Source organism: Hemiscyllium ocellatum, chromosome 46, assembly GCF_020745735.1.
Source record: "Hemiscyllium ocellatum isolate sHemOce1 chromosome 46, sHemOce1.pat.X.cur, whole genome shotgun sequence".
NCBI classification, from domain to species: domain Eukaryota; kingdom Metazoa; phylum Chordata; class Chondrichthyes; order Orectolobiformes; family Hemiscylliidae; genus Hemiscyllium; species Hemiscyllium ocellatum.
In genome coordinates, this window is record NC_083446.1 from 5,323,484 (window position 1) to 5,342,959 (window position 19,476).

At 51.0% G+C, this 19,476-nt stretch overlaps 1 protein-coding gene across 2 annotated transcripts in view; it reads left to right on the plus strand.

The window, feature by feature from the left end:
- Positions 1–19,476, plus strand: part of LOC132836325 (serine/threonine-protein kinase MRCK alpha-like) — a 148,687-nt gene that overhangs the window by 40,453 nt on the left and 88,758 nt on the right. For both annotated transcript variants that reach the window (XM_060855755.1, XM_060855756.1), the window contains exons 3-10: positions 760–843; positions 3,344–3,439; positions 4,628–4,776; positions 9,242–9,335; positions 10,539–10,739; positions 13,742–13,990; positions 15,867–15,946; positions 18,508–18,641. In XM_060855755.1, the coding sequence (XP_060711738.1) occupies positions 760–843; positions 3,344–3,439; positions 4,628–4,776; positions 9,242–9,335; positions 10,539–10,739; positions 13,742–13,990; positions 15,867–15,946; positions 18,508–18,641 (1,087 nt within the window). The remainder of the gene's footprint in view (positions 1–759; positions 844–3,343; positions 3,440–4,627; positions 4,777–9,241; positions 9,336–10,538; positions 10,740–13,741; positions 13,991–15,866; positions 15,947–18,507; positions 18,642–19,476) is intronic.

The following is a 19,476-nucleotide window of genomic DNA, read 5'->3' on the forward strand; positions in this document are numbered from 1 at the left end:
GACTGTCTCTCTCTCTCACACACATACACACACAGACTGTCTCTCTCTCTCTCACACACACACACCCAGACTGTCTCTCTCCCTTTCTCTCTCTCACACACACAGTCTCTCTCTCTCACACATATACATACACACAGACTGTCTCTCTATCTCTCACACATACACACAGATTATCTCTCTCACACACTGTCTCTCACAAGCACACACACATACACAGAGTGTCTCTTTTTCACACACTCTCACAAACACACACTCAGACAGTTTCTCTCTCACACACACACTGATTCCCATTGGGGTATGGGGTCCCACACACACCCTGACTCTCATGCGGTACGGGCTCGTACACACACACACACACACACACTATCTCTCTCACACACACACTCTCTCTCTCAAACACACACAGACTCTCACTGGAGTACGGGCTCTCTCCCTCTCTCTCAAACACACACACACAGACTCTCACTGGGGTACGGGCTCACACACACACACACGCACACACACTCTCTCATTGGCATACGGGGTCCCATAAACACACTGACTCTCACTCCTACAAACTCTGTTCTCCATAATTCAAGTGGTTTTAGTGCTGACACTAATGTCAGTTGTGGAACAGGGGCATCTGTTGGCCTGTAGCTGAGACTGACCCTGACCCCAATTGCTCAGTGTCTGTAATACAATGAGTGTGGCTTGTTGGGTGGGGGGCTTATGTTTGGAGATTTGTGGATGTGTTTAAGGTGATGCCCATCCTGCCTCCAGGTGGCTGTGGTGAAGCTGAAGAATTCCGAGAAAGTATTTGCCATGAAAATTCTCCACAAATGGGAGATGCTGAAGAGAGCAGAGGTGAGTAACCATGGCGACAACTGGCCCTACAGAATGGCACAGCAGAGGCACTGCCCCCTTAGGCAAGGGTCAGGCACATGCAACCACTTCCAGGCCTACATCACTCACTCACTGATCCTCGGCCTACACACCCTCACTTTATCACACTCACACACTCACTCACTGACGCACAGCCTATACACTCACTGTCTCACACACTCACTGATCCTCAACCTACACACTCACTGTCTCACACACTCACTCACTGACCCTCAACCTACACACTCATTGATCCTCGGCCTACACACCCTCACTTTATCACACTCGCACACTCACTGTCTCACATACTCACTCACTGATCCTCAACCTACACACTCACTGTCTCACACACTCACTCACTGACCCACAGCCTATACACTCAATGTCTCACACACTCACTCACTGACCCACAGCCTATACACTCACTGTCTCACACACTCACTCACTGACCCACAGCCTATACACTCACTGTCTCACACACTCACTCACTGACCCACAGCCTATACACTCAATGTCTCACACACTCATTCACTGATCCTCAACCTACACACTCACTGTCTCACACACTCACTCACTGACCCTCAACCTACACACTCATTGATCCTCGGCCTACACACCCTCACTTTATCACACTCGCACACTCACTGTCTCACATACTCACTCACTGATCCTCAACCTACACACTCACTGTCTCACACACTCACTCACTGACCCTCAACCTACACACTCACTGTCTCACACACTCACTCACTGATCCTCAGCCAACACACCTTCACTTTATCACACTCACACACTCACTGTCTCACACACTCACTGACGCTCAGCCTACACACTCAATGTCTCACACACTCACTCACTGACCCACAGCCTACACACCTTCACTTTATCACACTCACACACTCACTGTCTCTCAACCTACACACTCACTTTATCACACTCTCACACTCACTATCTCACACACTCAATCACTGACCCTCAACCTACACACTCACTTTGTCACACTCACACTCTCACTCACTGACCCTCAGCCTACACACCCTCACTTTATCACACACATTCACTTTCTCACATAGTCACTTGCTTGCTCTTGTACACAAACACAGACACTCTCTCTCATGCACACACATACTCTCACACGCACACTCTCATACACACACATACACAGTCACTCACTCACACTTTGTAACTCACACACTCTCAAACATGTACACACACACAGACACACACACACACACACACACACACACGCGCGTAACTGGGAGTAGCATTCCCTCCTTCCAGACGCCAACAATATCTACTGGAAACTAAATGAAAGATCCTGCTTCTGTGGGAGTTTTGATGGGGAGGAGCCAGTGTTGGACTGATGGTGGACAAAGTCAGAAGTCACATGACACCGGGTTATAGTCCAACAGATTGATTTGAAACCACCAGCTTTCGGAGTGAGGCCCATTTGTCAGGTGAACGTCGTCACTGCACCCAATGTAGGGGCCTCACTCCGAAAACTGGTGGTTTCAAATCAACCTGTTGGACTATAACCCGGTGTCATGTGACTTCTGACTTTGTCCACCCCCCAGTCCAACACTGGCTCCTCCCCATCAAAACATTTGATTTGAAGTTAGAGAGGTCCATTCATCCGTCTAATAATGGCAGGGAAGAAGGTGTGTGTGTGTGTGTGTGTGTGTGTGTGTCTGTGTCTGTGTGCGTACGTGTGTGTCTGTGTGTGCGTGCATGTGTCTGTCTGTGTGTCTGTGTGTGCACGTGTCTGTGTGTGCATGTGCACATGTGTGGCGTGTGTGTCTGTGTGTGTCTGTGTGTGCACGCGCACGTGTGTGTGTGCATGTGTGTGTGTGTCTGTGTGTGTGTGTGTGTCTGTGCGTATATGTGTGTGTCTGTGTGTACGTGCATCTGGATGTGCATGTGTGTGTGCGTGCGTGTGTTTCTGTCTATCTATCTGTGTCTGTGTGTGTGCATGAGAGTCTGGATATGCGTGTGTGTGTGTGTGTGTGTGTTCAAACTTCCATCTCTCCTGCCTGACTGGAGAGGTGGTGGGAGAGCATTCCCGGGGTGGAATGGATCTTTGATGATGTCGGCAGCCTTTCTGTAACGTATAAATGGAGTCCATGGAGCTTGCCCTCTGTGATGGTCTGGGCTGTGCACACAGCTCTCTGTCGTTTCCTCCCGCCCTGGGCAGGGCAGTTGGTGTCCCAGGCTGCTATGCTCCTGGGCAGTATACTTTCTATGGTGCATCCGTAAAAGTTGGTGAGGGTTGTTATGGACATAAAATTTCCTCACAGAAGTTTAAACCAATGCAGGAACCATCTCACAAGTCGTTTCCTTTTGGGCTACACACCACAATGGAGTCCGTCAGGGGCCGGGTCTGTGTCCAGCTCCAAAACTTTGATCAGAAAGTTCCCTTTCCCCATTCCAGTCTCCTCCGCCTTTGTGAATATTCCCAGTTTTAATCCATGTGGTTAATTTACAGACAGCCTGTTTCCGAGAGGAGAGGGACATACTGATGAAAGGTGACAACCAGTGGATCACAACACTACATTACGCTTTCCAGGATGAGCAGTACCTGGTGAGTTCTGGTGAGCTGGGGAGGGCAGAGGGAGCCTTCAGAGGCAAAGGACAGGGTTTCACACCGATGTTGGCCAGTATCAGCAAGGTAGCACGCTCTTTCCCTCAATCTACATGAGAAGGTCATTAGTTCAAGGTCCACACGAATCCCAGGGTCAGTGCTGAGGGAGCGGGCACTGTCAGAGGGTCAGTGCTGAGGGAGCAGGTACTGTCAGAGGGTCAGTGCTGAGGGAGCGGCAACTGTCAGAGGGTCAGTGCTGAGGGAGTGGGCACTGTAGGAGGGTCAGTGCTAAGGGAGTGGGCACTGTCGGAGGGTCAGTGCTGAGGGAGTGGGCACTGTCGGAGGGTCAGTGCTGAGGGAGTGCCGCACTGTCGGAGGGTCAGTGCTGAGGGAGTGCTGCATTGTCAGAGGGTCAGTGCTGAGGGAGCGGGCACTGTCAGAGGGTTAGCACTGAGGGAGTACCGCACTGTCGGAGGGTCAGTGCTGAGGGAGTGGGCACTGTCGGAGGGTCAGTGCTGAGGGAGCGCCGCACTGTTGGAGGGTCAGTGCTGAGGGAGCACCGCACTGTCGGAGGGTCAGTGCTGAGGGAGTGCCGCACTGTCAGAGGGTCAGTGCTGAGGGAGCGCCGCACTGTCGGAGGGTCAGTGCTGAGGTTGTGCCACACTGTTGGAGGGTCAGTGCTGAGGGAGTGGGCACTGTCGGAGGGTCAGTGCTGAGGGAGCAGGCACTGTAGGAGGGTCAGTGCTGATGGAGCACCGCACTGTCTGATGGTGTTGAGGGAGAGCAGTGTTGGTGGAAGTAATGTCTACCAAGCCACGGTTACCCCCTGAATGCCCTCAGAGGTGGGGAGAAAGGAACCCATGGCTGCTATTGGAAGAAGTGCTAGAAGGAGAGTGGTCATCCTGATATCCAGGGCCAGTAGTTATCCCTAAACGTAACATAATTTCAAATGAAAAAGACAATTTGGATCATTAAGAGAGATCTTGCTGTGGGATCTTGATGTGTATGAATTGGGTGCTGTGTCCCCTACATTACTACAGGTATTACTTTGAAAACGATAATGAATTCACTGTGAATCATTCTGCGCTGTCCTCAGCTGCTGACAGGCACGACAGAAATCTAAGTCTGCTTTTCTGTGAACTCAAACTCTCAAAGTGCCTGACTCCAGGGTGTTGCTTTCTCCTCCAGTACCTGGTCATGGATTATTATGTGGGAGGTGATCTCCTCACCCTGCTCAGCAAGTTCGAAGACCGGCTTCCTGAAGACATGGCCCGATTCTACATCGCCGAGATGGTGCTGGCTATTCACTCAATCCATCAACTCAACTATGTTCACAGGTAGGCCCGATCCCTTTACTGTCCCTATCAAACACTCCCCAGGACAGGAGCAGCACGGGGTTAGATACAGAGTAAAGCTCCCTCTACACTGTCCCCCATTAAACACTCCCCAGGACAGGGACAGCACGGGGTTAGATACAGAGTAAAGCTCCCTCTACACTGTCCCCCCATCAAACACTCCAAGACAGGGACAGCACGGGGTTAGTTACAGAGTAATGGTTCTGCTACACTGTCCCCCATCAAACACTCCCCAGGACAGGGACAGCACGGGGTTAGTTACAGAGCAAAGCTCCCTCTAGACTGTCCCCATCAAACACTCCCCAGGACAGGGACAGCACGGGGTTAGTTATAGAGCAAAGCTCCCTCTACACTGTCCCCATCAAACACCCCCAGGACAGGGACAGCATGGGGTTAGATACAGGGTAAAGCTCCCTCTACACTGTCCCCCATCAAACACTCCCCAGGACAGGGACAGCACGGGGTTAGATACAGGGTAAAGCTCCCTCTACACTGTCCCCCCATCAAACACTCCAAGACAGGGACAGCACGGGGTTAGTTACAGAGTAATGGTTCTGCTACACTGTTCCCCCATCAAACACTCCCCAGGACAGGGACAGCACGGGGTTAGATACAGAGCAAAGCTCCCTCTACACTGTCCCCATCAAACACTCCCCAGGACAGGGACAGCACGGGGTTAGATACAGAGTAAAGCTCCCTCAACACTGTCCCCATCAAACACCCCCAGGACAGGGACAGCACGGAGTTAGTTACAGAGCAAAGCTCCCTCTACACTGTCCCCCATCAAACACTCCCCAGGACAGGGACAGCACGGGGTTAGTTACAGAGCAAAGCTCCCTCTACACTGTCCCCCATCAAACACTCCCCAGGACAGGGACAGCATGGGGTTAGATACAGGGTAAAGCTCCCTCTACACTGTCCCCCATCAAACACTCCAAGACAGGGACAGCACGGGGGTTAGTTACAGAGTAATGGTTCTGCTACACTGTCCCCCATCAAACACTCCCCAGGGACAGGGACAGCACGGGGTTGGATACAGAGTAAAGCTCCCTCTACACTGTCCCCCATCAAACACTCCCCAGGACAGAGACTGCACGGGGTTAGATACAGAGCAAAGCTCCCTCTACACTGTCCCCCATCAAACACTCCAAGACAGGGACAGCACGGGGTTAGTTACAGAGTAATGGTTCTGCTACACTGTCCCCCATCAAACACTCCCCAGGGACAGGGACAGCACGGGGTTGGATACAGAGTAAAGTTCTCTCTACACTGTCCCCCATCAAACACTCCCCAGGACAGAGACTGCACGGGGTTAGATACAGAGCAAAGCTCCCTCTACACTGTCCCCCCATCAAACACTCCCCAGGACAGGGACAGCATGGGGTTAGATTCAGGGTAAAGCTCCCTCTACACTGTCCCCCATCAAACACTCCAAGACAGGGACAGCACGGGGTTAGTTACAGAGTAATGGTTCTGCTACACTGTCCCCCATCAAACACTCCCCTGGGACAGGGACAGCACGGGGTTGGATACAGAGTAAAGCTCCCTCTACACTGTCCCCCATCAAACACTCCCCAGGACAGAGACTGCACGGGGTTAGATACAGAGCAAAGCTCCCTCTACACTGTCCCCCCATCAAACACTCCCCAGGACAGGGACAGCACGGGGTTAGATACAGAATAAGGCTCCCAGTATATTTTCTAAAACGTTCAAACAAGGTAAAGAGTATGCCACCTGGCCATTTGGGACTGATCCTCCATTTGTGGTTGACCTGATTTTAAACCCCAAGTTTCTATTTCCCCTACATCTCTGACAATCTCTCGTACCCTTGATCATCAAAACTCTCTCCACCTCTCTGTGAAATATATTGAAGATTCTGCCTTTGAGAAGGTGAACTCTCAGCTCTCAAGAGGGAGAAAAACCATTTCCCTATCTCTGTTTGAAATTATTTTGCAACAGTGACCCCCTAGTTTGAGATTCTCCCACAAGTGGAAACATCTTTCCCACACCCACCTGATACAGGCCCCCTCAGGATCTCCGATGTTTCAATTCAGTCACCTCTGACTTTTCCAAACTCTAGAGGTACCTGCCCAACCCTAGCTCATCAGGCAGTCTGCTCATTCCATTTATTAGTCTCTTACACTTTCTCTGAACTGTTTCCAACGTATTAACATGCTTGACCTTGATCAGATGGACAATGGGCCAAGGAGTGGCAGATGGAGTGTAATTTGGGTAAATGTGAGGTGCTGTGTTTTGGAAAGGTACATCAAGGGCAGGACTTGAACATTGAATCGAATCCCTACAGTGTGGAAACAGGCCCAATAAGTCCACACTGACCCTCCAAAGAGTAACACACCCAGATCCATTCCCCAACATTAACCCCCTGACTAACCGACATATCCCTGAACACTGGCACAGCCAATTCACCCTAACCTGCACATCTTTGGACTCTGGGAGGAAACCCATGCAGACACGGGGAGAAAATGCAAACTCCACCCAGACAGTCACCCAAGGCTGGAATCGAACCCGGGTCCCTGGCGCTGTGAGGCAGCAGTGCTAACCACTGTGCCACCCTGGTAAGGTCCTGGCAAGTGTTGCCAAACAAAGAGACCTTAGAGCGTAGATTCATAGTCCCTTGAAAGTGGAGTCACAGGTAGACAGGATAATGAAGAAGGTGTTTGGGACACTTGTCTTTATTGGTCAGTGCATTGACTATCGGAGTTGGGAGGTCATATTGTGGCTGTACAAGACGTTGGAATACTGCATTCAGTTCTGGTCTCCTTGCTATAGGAAGGATGTTGTGAAACTTGAAAGGGCTCAGAAAAGATTTACAAGAATGTTGGAGGGTTTGAGCTACAGGGAGTGGCTGAATAGGCTGGAGCTGTTTTCCCTGGAGCGAGGGAAGCTGAGGGCTGACCTTATAGAGGTTTATAAAATCATGAGGGGCATGGATAGGGTAAATAGACAAGGTCTTTTCCCTGGGGTGGGGGGAGTCCAGAACTAGAGGGCGTAGGTTTAGGGTGAGAGGGGAAAGATATAAAAGAGACCTAAGGGGCAACTCTTTCACCCAGAGGGTGGTACGTGTGTGGAATGAGCTGCCAGAGGATGTGGAGGAGGCTGGTACAATGACAACATTTAAAAGGCATCTGGATGGGTATATGAATGGAAAGGGTTTAGAGGGATATGGGCCAAGTGCTGGCAAATGGGACTAGGTGAATTTAGGATATATGGTTGGCATGGATGAGTTGGACCAGAGGGTCTGTACAACTCTGTGATTCTATGCTTCCGTAAATGCAGGGACTAGCACTGTACACAGTCCTCCACACGCAGTCTCACCAATGCCCTGTACAATTGATGCGTAACATCTTACCTTCAATTGCCCTCGCAATTGAACGCAAGATTCTGTTCGTTTTCCTAGTTACTTGCTGTATCTGCACACTAACCTGACTCTGGCCTTACTGCTGTCTCTGATGTTATCCCTCATTAATCAGCATGTAGCCAGGAAAACTAATCGAATATTGTGTTCGATTGCAAGATGGCGGCCCATTTAGCAATGAATTGGAGGGACAGGCCTAGCGTAGACAAAGCCTGCCTGAAGTAGCATTAAGACCCTTTGTTCCCAGGTTAATCCTTCAGTCTGGGATGGAAACTCGGTTGAACAGGTCAGGCATATAATTTCGAAAATTGAGAGGTGGTCTTTTTGAACAAGTCTGATTTGGAGGGGCCTTCACAGAATGGAAGATATTTTTGCCCGTGCGGGTGGGTTATACAACTTGGGCACATTGTTTCCCGATGAGGGGGGTCTTCATTATAAAACAGGGACGAGGAAAAGTCTGTTCCATGAGGGCCGTTAGCCTGCAGAACTCTTTGTGAGTGAGAAGTAGAGGCTGGGTCATTGAAGGCGATGTTACACAGATGATCTCCTGACAAAGGGTTTCAAAGATTATAGGGAGATCGGAAAGGGATGTACAGTTGAGGGCACTGTCAGACCCAACTTGACCAAGGTGGGGTGGTGCAATGGCTCAGTGGTTAGCATTGCTGATGCACAGCATCAGGGACGCAGGTTCGATCCTACCCTCAGGTGACTGTGTGGAGCCTGCATGATCTCCCTGTGTCTGTGTAGGTTTCCTCCAGTTTCCCGGTAAGACGTGCAGGTTAGGGTGGATTGGCCCTGGGAGATGGTCCGTGATGTGTAGGTTAAGTAGGTTAGCCACGGGGAATGCAGGATTATAGGGTGGGTAGGTGTGGACCTGATGGGCTGAATGGGCTGCATCCACATTGTAGGGATTCCATGACCAAATAGACTGAATGGCCTACAATGTTCCAGACCCAATCAGTTTTGCCGATGGGGTAGATTTATGGAACAGAATGCTGTCCGTACGTTCTCGATGTGATCTCTCTTTAAAATGAGCTGGCACAGGTTTGACATGAGGTCCCTGCCTTTCAGAGATATCAAACCAGACAATGTTTTAATTGATATGAATGGACACATCAGATTGGCGGACTTTGGCTCCTGTCTTCAGCTTGGGCCGGATGGTACAGTAAGTATGGACCCCTGTCCTTCTGCCCTCCACTACTACACCCGAGAGGGAGCCTCCTGATCCTTATCCAGGCAAACTCTTTAGTGCTCCACATCTCCCTCACTCCCCGCTCCCTTTAATATCCCACCCAGTCTAATCCCACTCTCCCCCCTCACTCCCCACAGCCTTTAATATCCCACCCAGTCTAATCCCACTCTCCCCCCTCACTCCCTGCTCCCTTTAATATCCCACCCAGTCTAATCCCACTCTCCCCCCTCACTCCCCACTCCCTTTAATATCCCACCCAGTCTAATCCCACTCTCCCCCTCACTCCCCGCTCCCTTTAATATCCCACCCAGTCTAATCCCACTCTCCCCCCTCACTAACCCACTCCCTTTAATATCCCACCCAGTCTAATCCCACTCTCCCCCCTCACTCCCCACTCCCTTTAATATCCCACCCAGTCTAATCCCACTCTCCCCCCTCACTCCCCGCTCCCTTTAATATCCCACCCAGTCTAATCCCACTCTCCCCCCTCACTCCCCGCTCCCTTTAATATCCCACCCAGTCTAATCCCACTCTCCCCCCTCACTCCCCGTTCCCTTTAATATCCCACCCAGTCTAATCCCACTCTCCCCCTCACTCCCCACTCCCTTTAATATCCCACCCAGTCTAATCCCACTCTCCCCCCTCACTCCCCACTCCCTTTAATATCCCACCCAGTCTAATCCCACTCTCCCCCTCACTCCTCGCTCCCTTTAATATCCCACCCAGTCTAATCCCACTCTCCCCCCTCACTCCCCACTCCCTTTAATATCCCACCCAGTCTAATCCCACTCTCCCCCCTCACTCCCCGCTCCCTTTAATATCCCACCCGGTCTCATCCCACTCTCCCCCTCACTCCCCACTCCCTTTAATATCCCACCCAGTCTAATCCCACTCTCCCCCTCACTCCCCGCTCCCTTTAATATCCCACCCAGTCTAATCCCACTCTCCCCCCTCACTCCCCACTCCCTTTAATATCCCACCCAGTCTAATCCCACTCTCCCCCCTCACTCCCCACTCCCTTTAATATCCCACCCAGTCTAATCCCACTTCCTCCCCTTACCTTGTAATAATCCCATGCGATTGCCCAGACAAATTTAAAGGATTTGACCCTGTGTCTTAAAGTGGACGGAGAGTTTGCTGATTTGTCTCCTGATGCCTGGGATCTTTCTGTGCCAGGTGGAAACCTCAGTTGCCGTGGGGACCCCGGATTACATCTCCCCGGAGATCCTGCAAGCGATGGAGGACGGGAAGGGCAAATACGGGCCAGAGTGTGACTGGTGGTCCCTGGGGGTCTGCATGTACGAGTTGCTGTTCGGAGAGACCCCTTTCTACGCAGAGTCGCTGGTGGAGACCTACGGGAAGATCATGAACCACAAGGTTTGGCAGTGATGGGGAATGCTTTCTTCAACCAGGAATGCACAAACTAATTACTGGATTATCTGTAATTATACATTATCCAGCCGTGAATAGTGCAGGGAGATAATTTAATCAGTTTAAGTGTGGTGTGATACATAGTGTGGGACATTTTGTGATTAATTTGTGGGACGTGCCGACATGTTTTGCCTGTCCCTAATTAAACTGCTACAGTCCGTGTGGTGTAGGGAGGCACCTGCTGCGGGGAGGGAGTCACTAGATTTTAGCCCAGCCACACTCGAGGAACAGAGATTTCTTTCTAAGTCAGGACGGCGTGGGGACCTTAAAGGGGGGTGATGTTCCCATTGCCTTGGCTGGAGGTGAATGTTGAGATTGGGGGTGTTTGGACAGAGCTGCCATCTTGTGGATGGTACACACAGCTTCGACTGAGCGGCGGTGGGAGAGGGAGCAGATGTTGAAGATGGAGGACGGGGCACCCAATCCAGCGGTAAAATGGTGGACACTGGTTTGGGGGGTCAGGATGTGAGTTAATCGGTGCAGGATTCCCAGCCTCTGACCAGCTCTTGTAGCTGCAGGTGTTAGACTCTTCTGCTGGCCCAGTGAATTAATTAGATTACTTACAGTGTGGAAACAGGCCCTTCGGCCCAACAAGTCCACACCGACCCTCCAAAGACATTTACCCCTTTACCTAACACTACGGGCAATTTAGCATGACCAATTCACCTGGCCTGCGCATCTTTGGACTGTAGTAGGAAACCAAAGCACCTAGAGGGTACCCACGCAGACACGGGGAGAACGTGCAAACTCCACACAGACAGTCGCCTAAGGCGGGAATTGAACCCAGGTCGCTGGCGCTGCAAGGCAGCACTGCTAACCACTGTGTCATGTTCTCAAATCCAAACGCGGGGCCTTGCTCACACAGATTCAGAGGGCAGTTAAGAGTCAACCACATCGCTTGTGGGTCTGGAGTCCCGTGTAGGCCTCAGTCTAGGGTAAGGATGGCAGATTCCTTCCCAAAAGGGCAGGAGTGAACCAGATGAGTTTTCCCAACAAATTGAATGTTTTAGCCTCTGTGATGGGATTTGAATATCTGACTGGGGTATTGGTCCAGGCCTTTAGATTATTTCACCCAGGAACAAATTACGACTGTGCCATGATCCAACATGGAGTCATAGCGTGATACAGCGCGGAAACAGACCCTTCAGCCCAACCAGTCCATAATCCCAAACTAAACTAGACCCACCTGCCTGCTCCTGACCCATATCCCTCCAAACCCTTTCATATCCATGTCCTTATCCAAATGACTTCTAAATGTTGTAACTGTCCCCACATCCAACACTTCCTCAGGAAGTTCATTCCACATGTGAACCACCCTCTGTGTAAACAAGTTGCCCGCCCCCATGTCTTTTTTTTAAAATCTTCCTCCTTCACCTTAAACATAGTCTTGAAATCCCCCACCCTGGGGAAAAGCCTTTCACCTTATCTAAGCACCTCATGACTTTAGAACCCTCTCTAATATCATCCCCCAACCTCCTATACTTCAGGGGAAAGAACACTCATAGAATCTGTACAGTGTGGAAGCGAACTATTTGGCCTATCAATTCCACACTGATCCTCCAAAAAGCATCCCACCCAGACCAACCCAATCCCCAGAGCCTGCACATCTCTGGATACAGTAGGGCAATTTCGCACGGCCAATCCACCCTCACCTGCACATCCCTGGGCACTATGGGACAATTTAGCACGGCCAATCCACCCTAACCTGCACATCCCTGGGCACTATGGGACTATTTAGCACGGCCAATCCACCCTAATCTGCACATTCCTGGGCACTATGTGACAATTTAGCATGGCCAATCCACCCTAACCTGCACATCCCCGGGCACTATGGGGCAATTTGGCACGGCCAATCCACCCTAATCTGCACATCCCTGGGCACTATGGGACAATTTAGCATGGCCAATCCACCCTAACCTGCACATCCCTGGGCACTATGGGACAATTTAGCACGGCCAAACCACCCTAATGTGCACGTCCCTGGGCACTATGAGACAATTTAGCATGGCCAATCCACCCTAACCTGCACATCTTTGGACCATGGGAGGAAACTAGAGGAAATCCACTCAGACACAGGGAGAATGTGTAAACTCCCCACAGATAGTTCCCTGAGGGTGGAATTGAACCCAGCTCCCTGGTGCCGTGAGGCATCAGTGCTAACCACTGAGCCACCCACTGGTCCCAGCATATCCAAACCCTAAATTTCTGGCAACATCCTGGTAAATCTCTTCTGAACCCTCTCCAACTTAATAATATCCTTCCTGTAACAGGGTGACCAGATCTGGGCACATTTCTCGTACACTCCCCATGCCTTGAGTTGCCCGGGGCGGGGAGCTGGGCTCTGCAATTCCCTCCCTAATCCTCCCTATCTTTCTCACTCTTTGACAAAAATTGAGGGTCATCAGACCCTAACATCGCACCTTGAGTCTTTCCGTCGCGTTATGGGCGCCACATAAAGGTACGTGGTTGAAAACAGCCAATACGACTGTCATCGTAAGGACGGTGTGAGATCAACGGAACTGGCCTCGTGATTCAATCTAAAACTGACAGAAATGAGGATGGTGGAGATCAGAAATGAAGCCCGAAATTATCTGTAAAAGCACAGCAGGTCTGGCAACAGCTGTGGAGAGAAAGCAGAGTTAGCGGTTTGGGTCTGGTGACCCACTATTAGAGCTGAGGAACTCTGACCCCCCGAAACGTTAACTCTGATTTCGCCACAGGTCCTGCGACTGCCAGATCTGCTCAGCTTTTCCAGCAATTTCTGTTCAGGTTGCTTTGTGACCAAAATGGTTGAACCCTCTGGTCAAAACAGGTGATGATCTTACAGTCTGAGCAATCCAGGTTCTCTGTTAAAGGCGTCATGTAACGGCTGGGGGGGGGGCAGTGGATATATCTGCTCACTCTCCTGCCTTGCTCTGCCCCCTCTCCCATCACCCCCTCTCCCGCAGGATAAGTTGTCATTCCCGCCGGACATCAGCGACGTTTCGGAGGAGGCCCAGGACCTGATCGCCAAGCTGGTGTGTGGCAAGGACAGGCGGCTGGGTCAGGCGGGCATCAGAGACCTGCAGGGCCACCCCTTCTTCGCTGGCATCGACTGGCAGCGTATCCGCGAGTGCCCACCACCCTACATCCCTGAGGTCACCAGCCCCACCGATACATCTAACTTCGACGTGGACGACGATGTGCTGAAGTTGGCGGTGAGTGGCAGCGTTGCTGGGGGGGTGGGGTTGGGGAGAACGGCTCGGTTGTCGGGAGCCAGATAGCCGACCCCAGTCTTTCATCATTCCTGGGTGTTGCTGGTCAGGCCCAGAGGGCAGTGAAGAGTCAACCACGACACTGTGGATCTGGAGCGACGCGTAGGCCCAGACCAGGTCAGGGTGGCAGCTTGACAATAGCGACCCAGACCAGGAATGTCCGACAATCGATTCCTATCGTCACAACACTCCTTGTTCCAGATATTTACTGTCTGCCGTGGTGGGATTCTACCCAGGCCCCCAGATTACATCTCCAGGTTAACAGCCCACTAGGCCGTCACTTCCCCTCACTTAACAACAGCCCCACATTTACACAACGGCATTGTCACGGAGCTGTGCGAGAGGTCACGGCCAGGCAACCCGAGACACTCAGCGCAGGACACGATGTACAGAAAATGGAGCAGCACAGCCCGCGCTGTCCCTGTCCTGGGAGTGTTTGATGGGGGACAGTGTATAGGAAGCTTTACTCTGTATCAACCCAGTGCTGGGAGTGTTTGAGGGGGGATAGTGTACAGGGAACTTTACTCTGTGTCTAACCCCGTGCTGTCCCTGTCCTGGGAGTGTTTGATGGGGGACAGTGTAGAGGGAGCTTTACTCTGTATCTAACCGCGTGCAGTCCCTGTCCTGGGGGTGTTTGATGGGGGACAGTGTACAAGGAGCTTTACTCCGTATCTAACCCCATGCTGTCCCTCTCCTGGGAGTGTTTGATAGGGGGACAGTGTAGAGGGAGCTTTACTCTGTATCTAACCCCATGCTGTCCCTGTCCTGGGGAGTGTTTGATGGGGGACATTGTAGAGGGAGCTTTACTCTATATCTAATCCTGTGCTGCCCCTGTCCTGGTAGTGTTTGATGGGGGACAGTGTAGAGGGAGCTTTACTCTGTATCTAACCCTGTGCTGCTCCTGTCCTGGGGAGTGTTTGATGGAGGACGGTGTAGAGGGAGCTTTACTCTGTATCTAACCCCGTGCTGTCCCTGTCCTGGGGAGTGTTTGATATGGGACAGTATAGAGGGAGCTTTACTCTGTATCTAACCCTGTGCTGCCCCTGTCCTGGAGAGTGTTTGATGGGGGACAGTGTAGAGGGAGATTTACTCTGTATCTAATCCTGTGCTGCCCCTGTCCTGGGGAGTGTTTGATGGGGGACATTGTAGAGGGAGCTTTACTCTGTATATAACCTAAACTGCCCCTGTCCTAGGGAGTGTTTGATGGGGGACAGTGTAGAGGGCGCTTTACTCTGTATCTAACCCTGTGCTGCCCTGTCCTGGGGAGTGTTTGATGGGGGACAGTGTAGAGGGAGCTTTACTCTGTATCTAACCCCATGCTGTCCCTGTCCTGGGGAGTGTTTGATGGGGGACGGTGTAGAGGGAGCTTTACTCTGTATCTAACCCTGTGCTGCCCCTCTCCTGGGGAGTGTTTGATGGGGGACATTGTAGAGGGAGCTTTACTCTGTATCTAACCCTGAACTGCCCCTGTCCTGGGGAGTGTTTGATGGGGGACAGTGTAGAGGGAGCTTTACTCTGTATCTAACCCTGTGCTGCCCCTGTCCTGGGGAGTGTTTGATGGGGGACAGTGTAGAGGGAGATTTACTCTGTATCTAACCCCGTGCTGTCCCTGTCCTGGTAGTGGTTGATGGGGGAACTGTATAGAGGGAGCTTTCCTCTATATTTAACTCTGTTGTGCATCATCTTTGTGGTTCTGAGGATATGTTTCCATCTGCCTATTAATTTCTCCCATATTCGTGCCTATGCCCATCATCTGACAGTTCCTCACTGAGTCCTGTCTCTTCCAGGGGTCTCTGACTGTCTGCCTTGTGTGTTTCAGGACTCGACGGTTCCTTCCAGCCGGGGTGCGTTCTCTGGACTCCACCTGCCCTTCGTTGGGTTCACATACACTTCCAACTGGTGAGTTACAACCAGGGAACAAACTGAGCCTAACGTCCCCCAGACCCGAAGGGCCTGTCCGCCATCTACAAGCCGTAAGTCAGGAGGGTGAGGGAATACTCCCCACTTGCCTGGATGGATACTGCCCCAGTGACACTCCAAAAGCTTGACACTCTCCAAGATAAGGCAGCCCCTCGCTTGATTGGCACTGCGTGCTCAATCCCTCCACCTCAGTAGCAGCAGTGTGTACCATCTTCAAGATGCACTGCAAAAATTCACACAATGATCGTGAACATAGAACACGGATTTGGTCCTTCTTTGTTCCTTTGTAGGAGGTGGGCACTGTGCTCCAGGCCAGTATTTGTCGTCTATCCTAACTCTCCTGAGAAAGCCGTGTTGAGCTGTTTGATTGAACCGCTGCAGTTATATGGTGTAGGTAGACAATTAGGGAGGGAGTTCATGGATTTTAACACAGCCGCCGACATATTTCCAAGTCAGGATGGTGAGGGGCTCGGAGGGCGAGCTGCAGGAGGTGGTATTCCCATGTATCTGCTGCCCTCAGTTCTTCTAGATGGGAGTGCTTGTGGGTTCGGAAGGTGCTGTCTCAGGAGTTTTGGTGAGTTTCTGGTAGATGGTACACACTGCTGCGACTGAGCGTCGGTGGGGAAGGGAGTGAGGATGTGGTGCCAATCAAGCGAGGGGGCTGCTTTGTCCCTGGATGGTGTCGAGCTTCTCGAGTGTTGTTGGAGCTGCCCCCATCCAGGGGCAAGTGGGGAGTATTCCCTCACCCTCCTGCCTTGTGGATGGTGGGACAGGCTTTGGGAGGGGGAGTAAGGAGGGGAGTTACTCGCTGTAGGATTCCTAACCTCTGATTTGCTCTTGTATTCATAAGGCTGGTTCACTTCAGGTTCTGATCACCTGAGGGTGAAGGTCATTTTAGTGAATGTCAAGGTGATGGTTAGATTCTCTTTTATTGGAGATGGTCAGTCCCTGGCATTTTTATTTTAGATTACTTACAGTGTGGAAACAGGCCCTTCGGCCCAACAAGTCCACGCCGACCCACCGAAGCACAACCCACCCATCACCCCTACATTTACCCCTTACCTAACACTACGGACAATTTGGCATGGCCAATTCACCTGACCCGCACATCTTTGGACTGTGGGAGGAAACCGGAGCACCCGGAGGAAACCCACGCAGACACGGGGAGAACGTGCAAACTCCACACAGTCAGTCGCCTGAGGTGGGAATTGAACCCGGGTCTCAGGCGCTGTGAGGCAGCAGTGCTAACCACTGTGCCACCGTGCTGCCCACCTGTGCCACCGTGCCACCCACGATTGTCATAGAGTTATACAGCACAGAAACAGACCCTTCAGTCCAACCCCTCCATGCTGACCAGATACCCTAACCTAATCTAGTCCCATTTGCCAGCACTTGGCCCATATCCCTCCAAACCCTTCCTATTCATGTCCCCATCCAGATGTCGCCATTGTACCAGCCTCCCTCTGGCAGCTCATTCCATCCTCTGTGTGAAAAAGTTGCCAAGGAGGCTGAGGGGTGACCTTACAGAGGGTTATAAAATCATAAGGGGCATATTTGGCAGTTGCCTTTTTTCTAGAGCGGGGGAGTTCAAAACTAGTGGGCATATTTTTAAGATGAGAGGGGAAAGACTAAAAAAGGACGCGAGGGTCCTCTTTTTCACACAGAGGGTGATTTGTGTGTAGAATGAACCCAGAGGAAGTAGTGAATGCGGGTACAGTTACAATGTTTAAGTGACATTTGGACAGGGACAAGGTTTAAGTGGAAATGGGCCAAACGCAGGTAAATGGGACTAGTTTAGTTTGGGAATCCTAGGTAAGTTGGATCAAAGGGTCTGTTTCTGTGCTGCATGACTCTTTATGCCTCCTAGTTTTGAAATCCCCCACTCAAGGTCAAAGATACTCGCCATTCACCTTCTTAATGCTCCTCATGATTTTATAAACCTCTATGAAGTCACCCCTCAACCTCCTATGCTCCAGTGAAGAAAATCCCAGTTTATCCAGCCTTTCCTTACAACTCAAGTCCTCCATTCCCAGCAACATCCTGGTAAATCTCTTGTGGACCCTCTCCAGTTTAATAATATCCTCCATGTAACAGAGTAGCGGCCACTATAGCAGTTGTACTGAGGACATAATTAGTGTTGGAACATGAGTCTTTAAGTGCTATGGCCATAATGTTGACAAGGAGGAGAAAGTGAGGTCTGCAGATGCTGGAGATCAGAGCTGAAAATGTGTTGCTGGGAAAGCGCAGCAGGTCAGGCAGCATCCAAGGAACAGGGTTAGCCTGCTGGACACACTTTCCTCATTCCTGATGAAGGGCTTATGCCCGAAACGTCGAATTTCCTGTTCCTTGGATGCTGCCTGACCTGCTGCGTTTTTCCAGCAACACATTTTCAGCCATAATGCTGATAAGGCAAACGCCCTTTGCAGAATCCAATGGCCTGAAACCATTTCCTGATGCAAAATGGAGTTGGCAGGGGACTGGTAGGAGGCTTTTTGGCAGAGGTTAATGCTTCACGTGACCGGTTTCTCCATCTCCTCCAGCTCACTGTCTGACCGCGGCTGTCTGAGAGACGCTTGGGGCAGCACTTCACTTGACAACCGGGAGGCTGAGGCATTTGAGATACAGATAAAGCAGCTGGAGATGGACAAGAGGGAGCTGAATCACAGACTCCAAGGTGAAAATTGGAGATGCTTCACTTCACATGCACCATCTCGATTTTAACTCATTCATTGTTACAAATTGCTCATGGAAACCAAATCAAAATTGTCAAAGTTTGTACCCTTGTATTATCTGCAAATGATTGGTTTTTAGTCAAGGGGTTCGAGGTGGTTTTCAGATAGAATAACAAATCCCTGGGAGTGAGTTACAGACTGGAATCTAATCGAGGGGTCCGGTGGGGTTAATATACAGAATAACAGATACCCGGGAGTGAGTTACAGACTGGAATCTAATCGAGGGGTCCGGTGGGGTTAATATACAGAATAACAGATCCCTGGGAGTGAGTTACAGACTGGAATCTAATCGAGGGGTCCGGTGGGGTTAATATACAGAATAACAGATACCCGGGAGTGAGTTACAGACTGGAATCTAAAAGAGGGGTCCGGTGGGGTTAATATACAGAATAACAGATACCCGGGAGTGAGTTACAGACTGGAATCTAATCGAGGGGTCCGGTGGGGTTAATATACAGAATAACAGATACCTGGGAGTGAGTTACAGACTGGAGTCTAACTGAGGGGTCTGGTGGGGTTAATATACAGAATAACAGATCCCCAGGAGTGAGTTACAGACTGGAATCTAAAAGAGGGGTCCGGTGGGGATAATATACAGAAAAACAGATACCCAGGAGTGAGTTACAGACTGGAATCTAATCGAGGGGTCCGGTGGGGTTAATATACAGAATAACAGATACCCGGGAGTGAGTTACAGACTGGAATCTAATCGAGGGGTCCAGTGGGGTTAATATACAGAATAACAGATACCCGGGAGTGAGTTACAGACTGGAATCT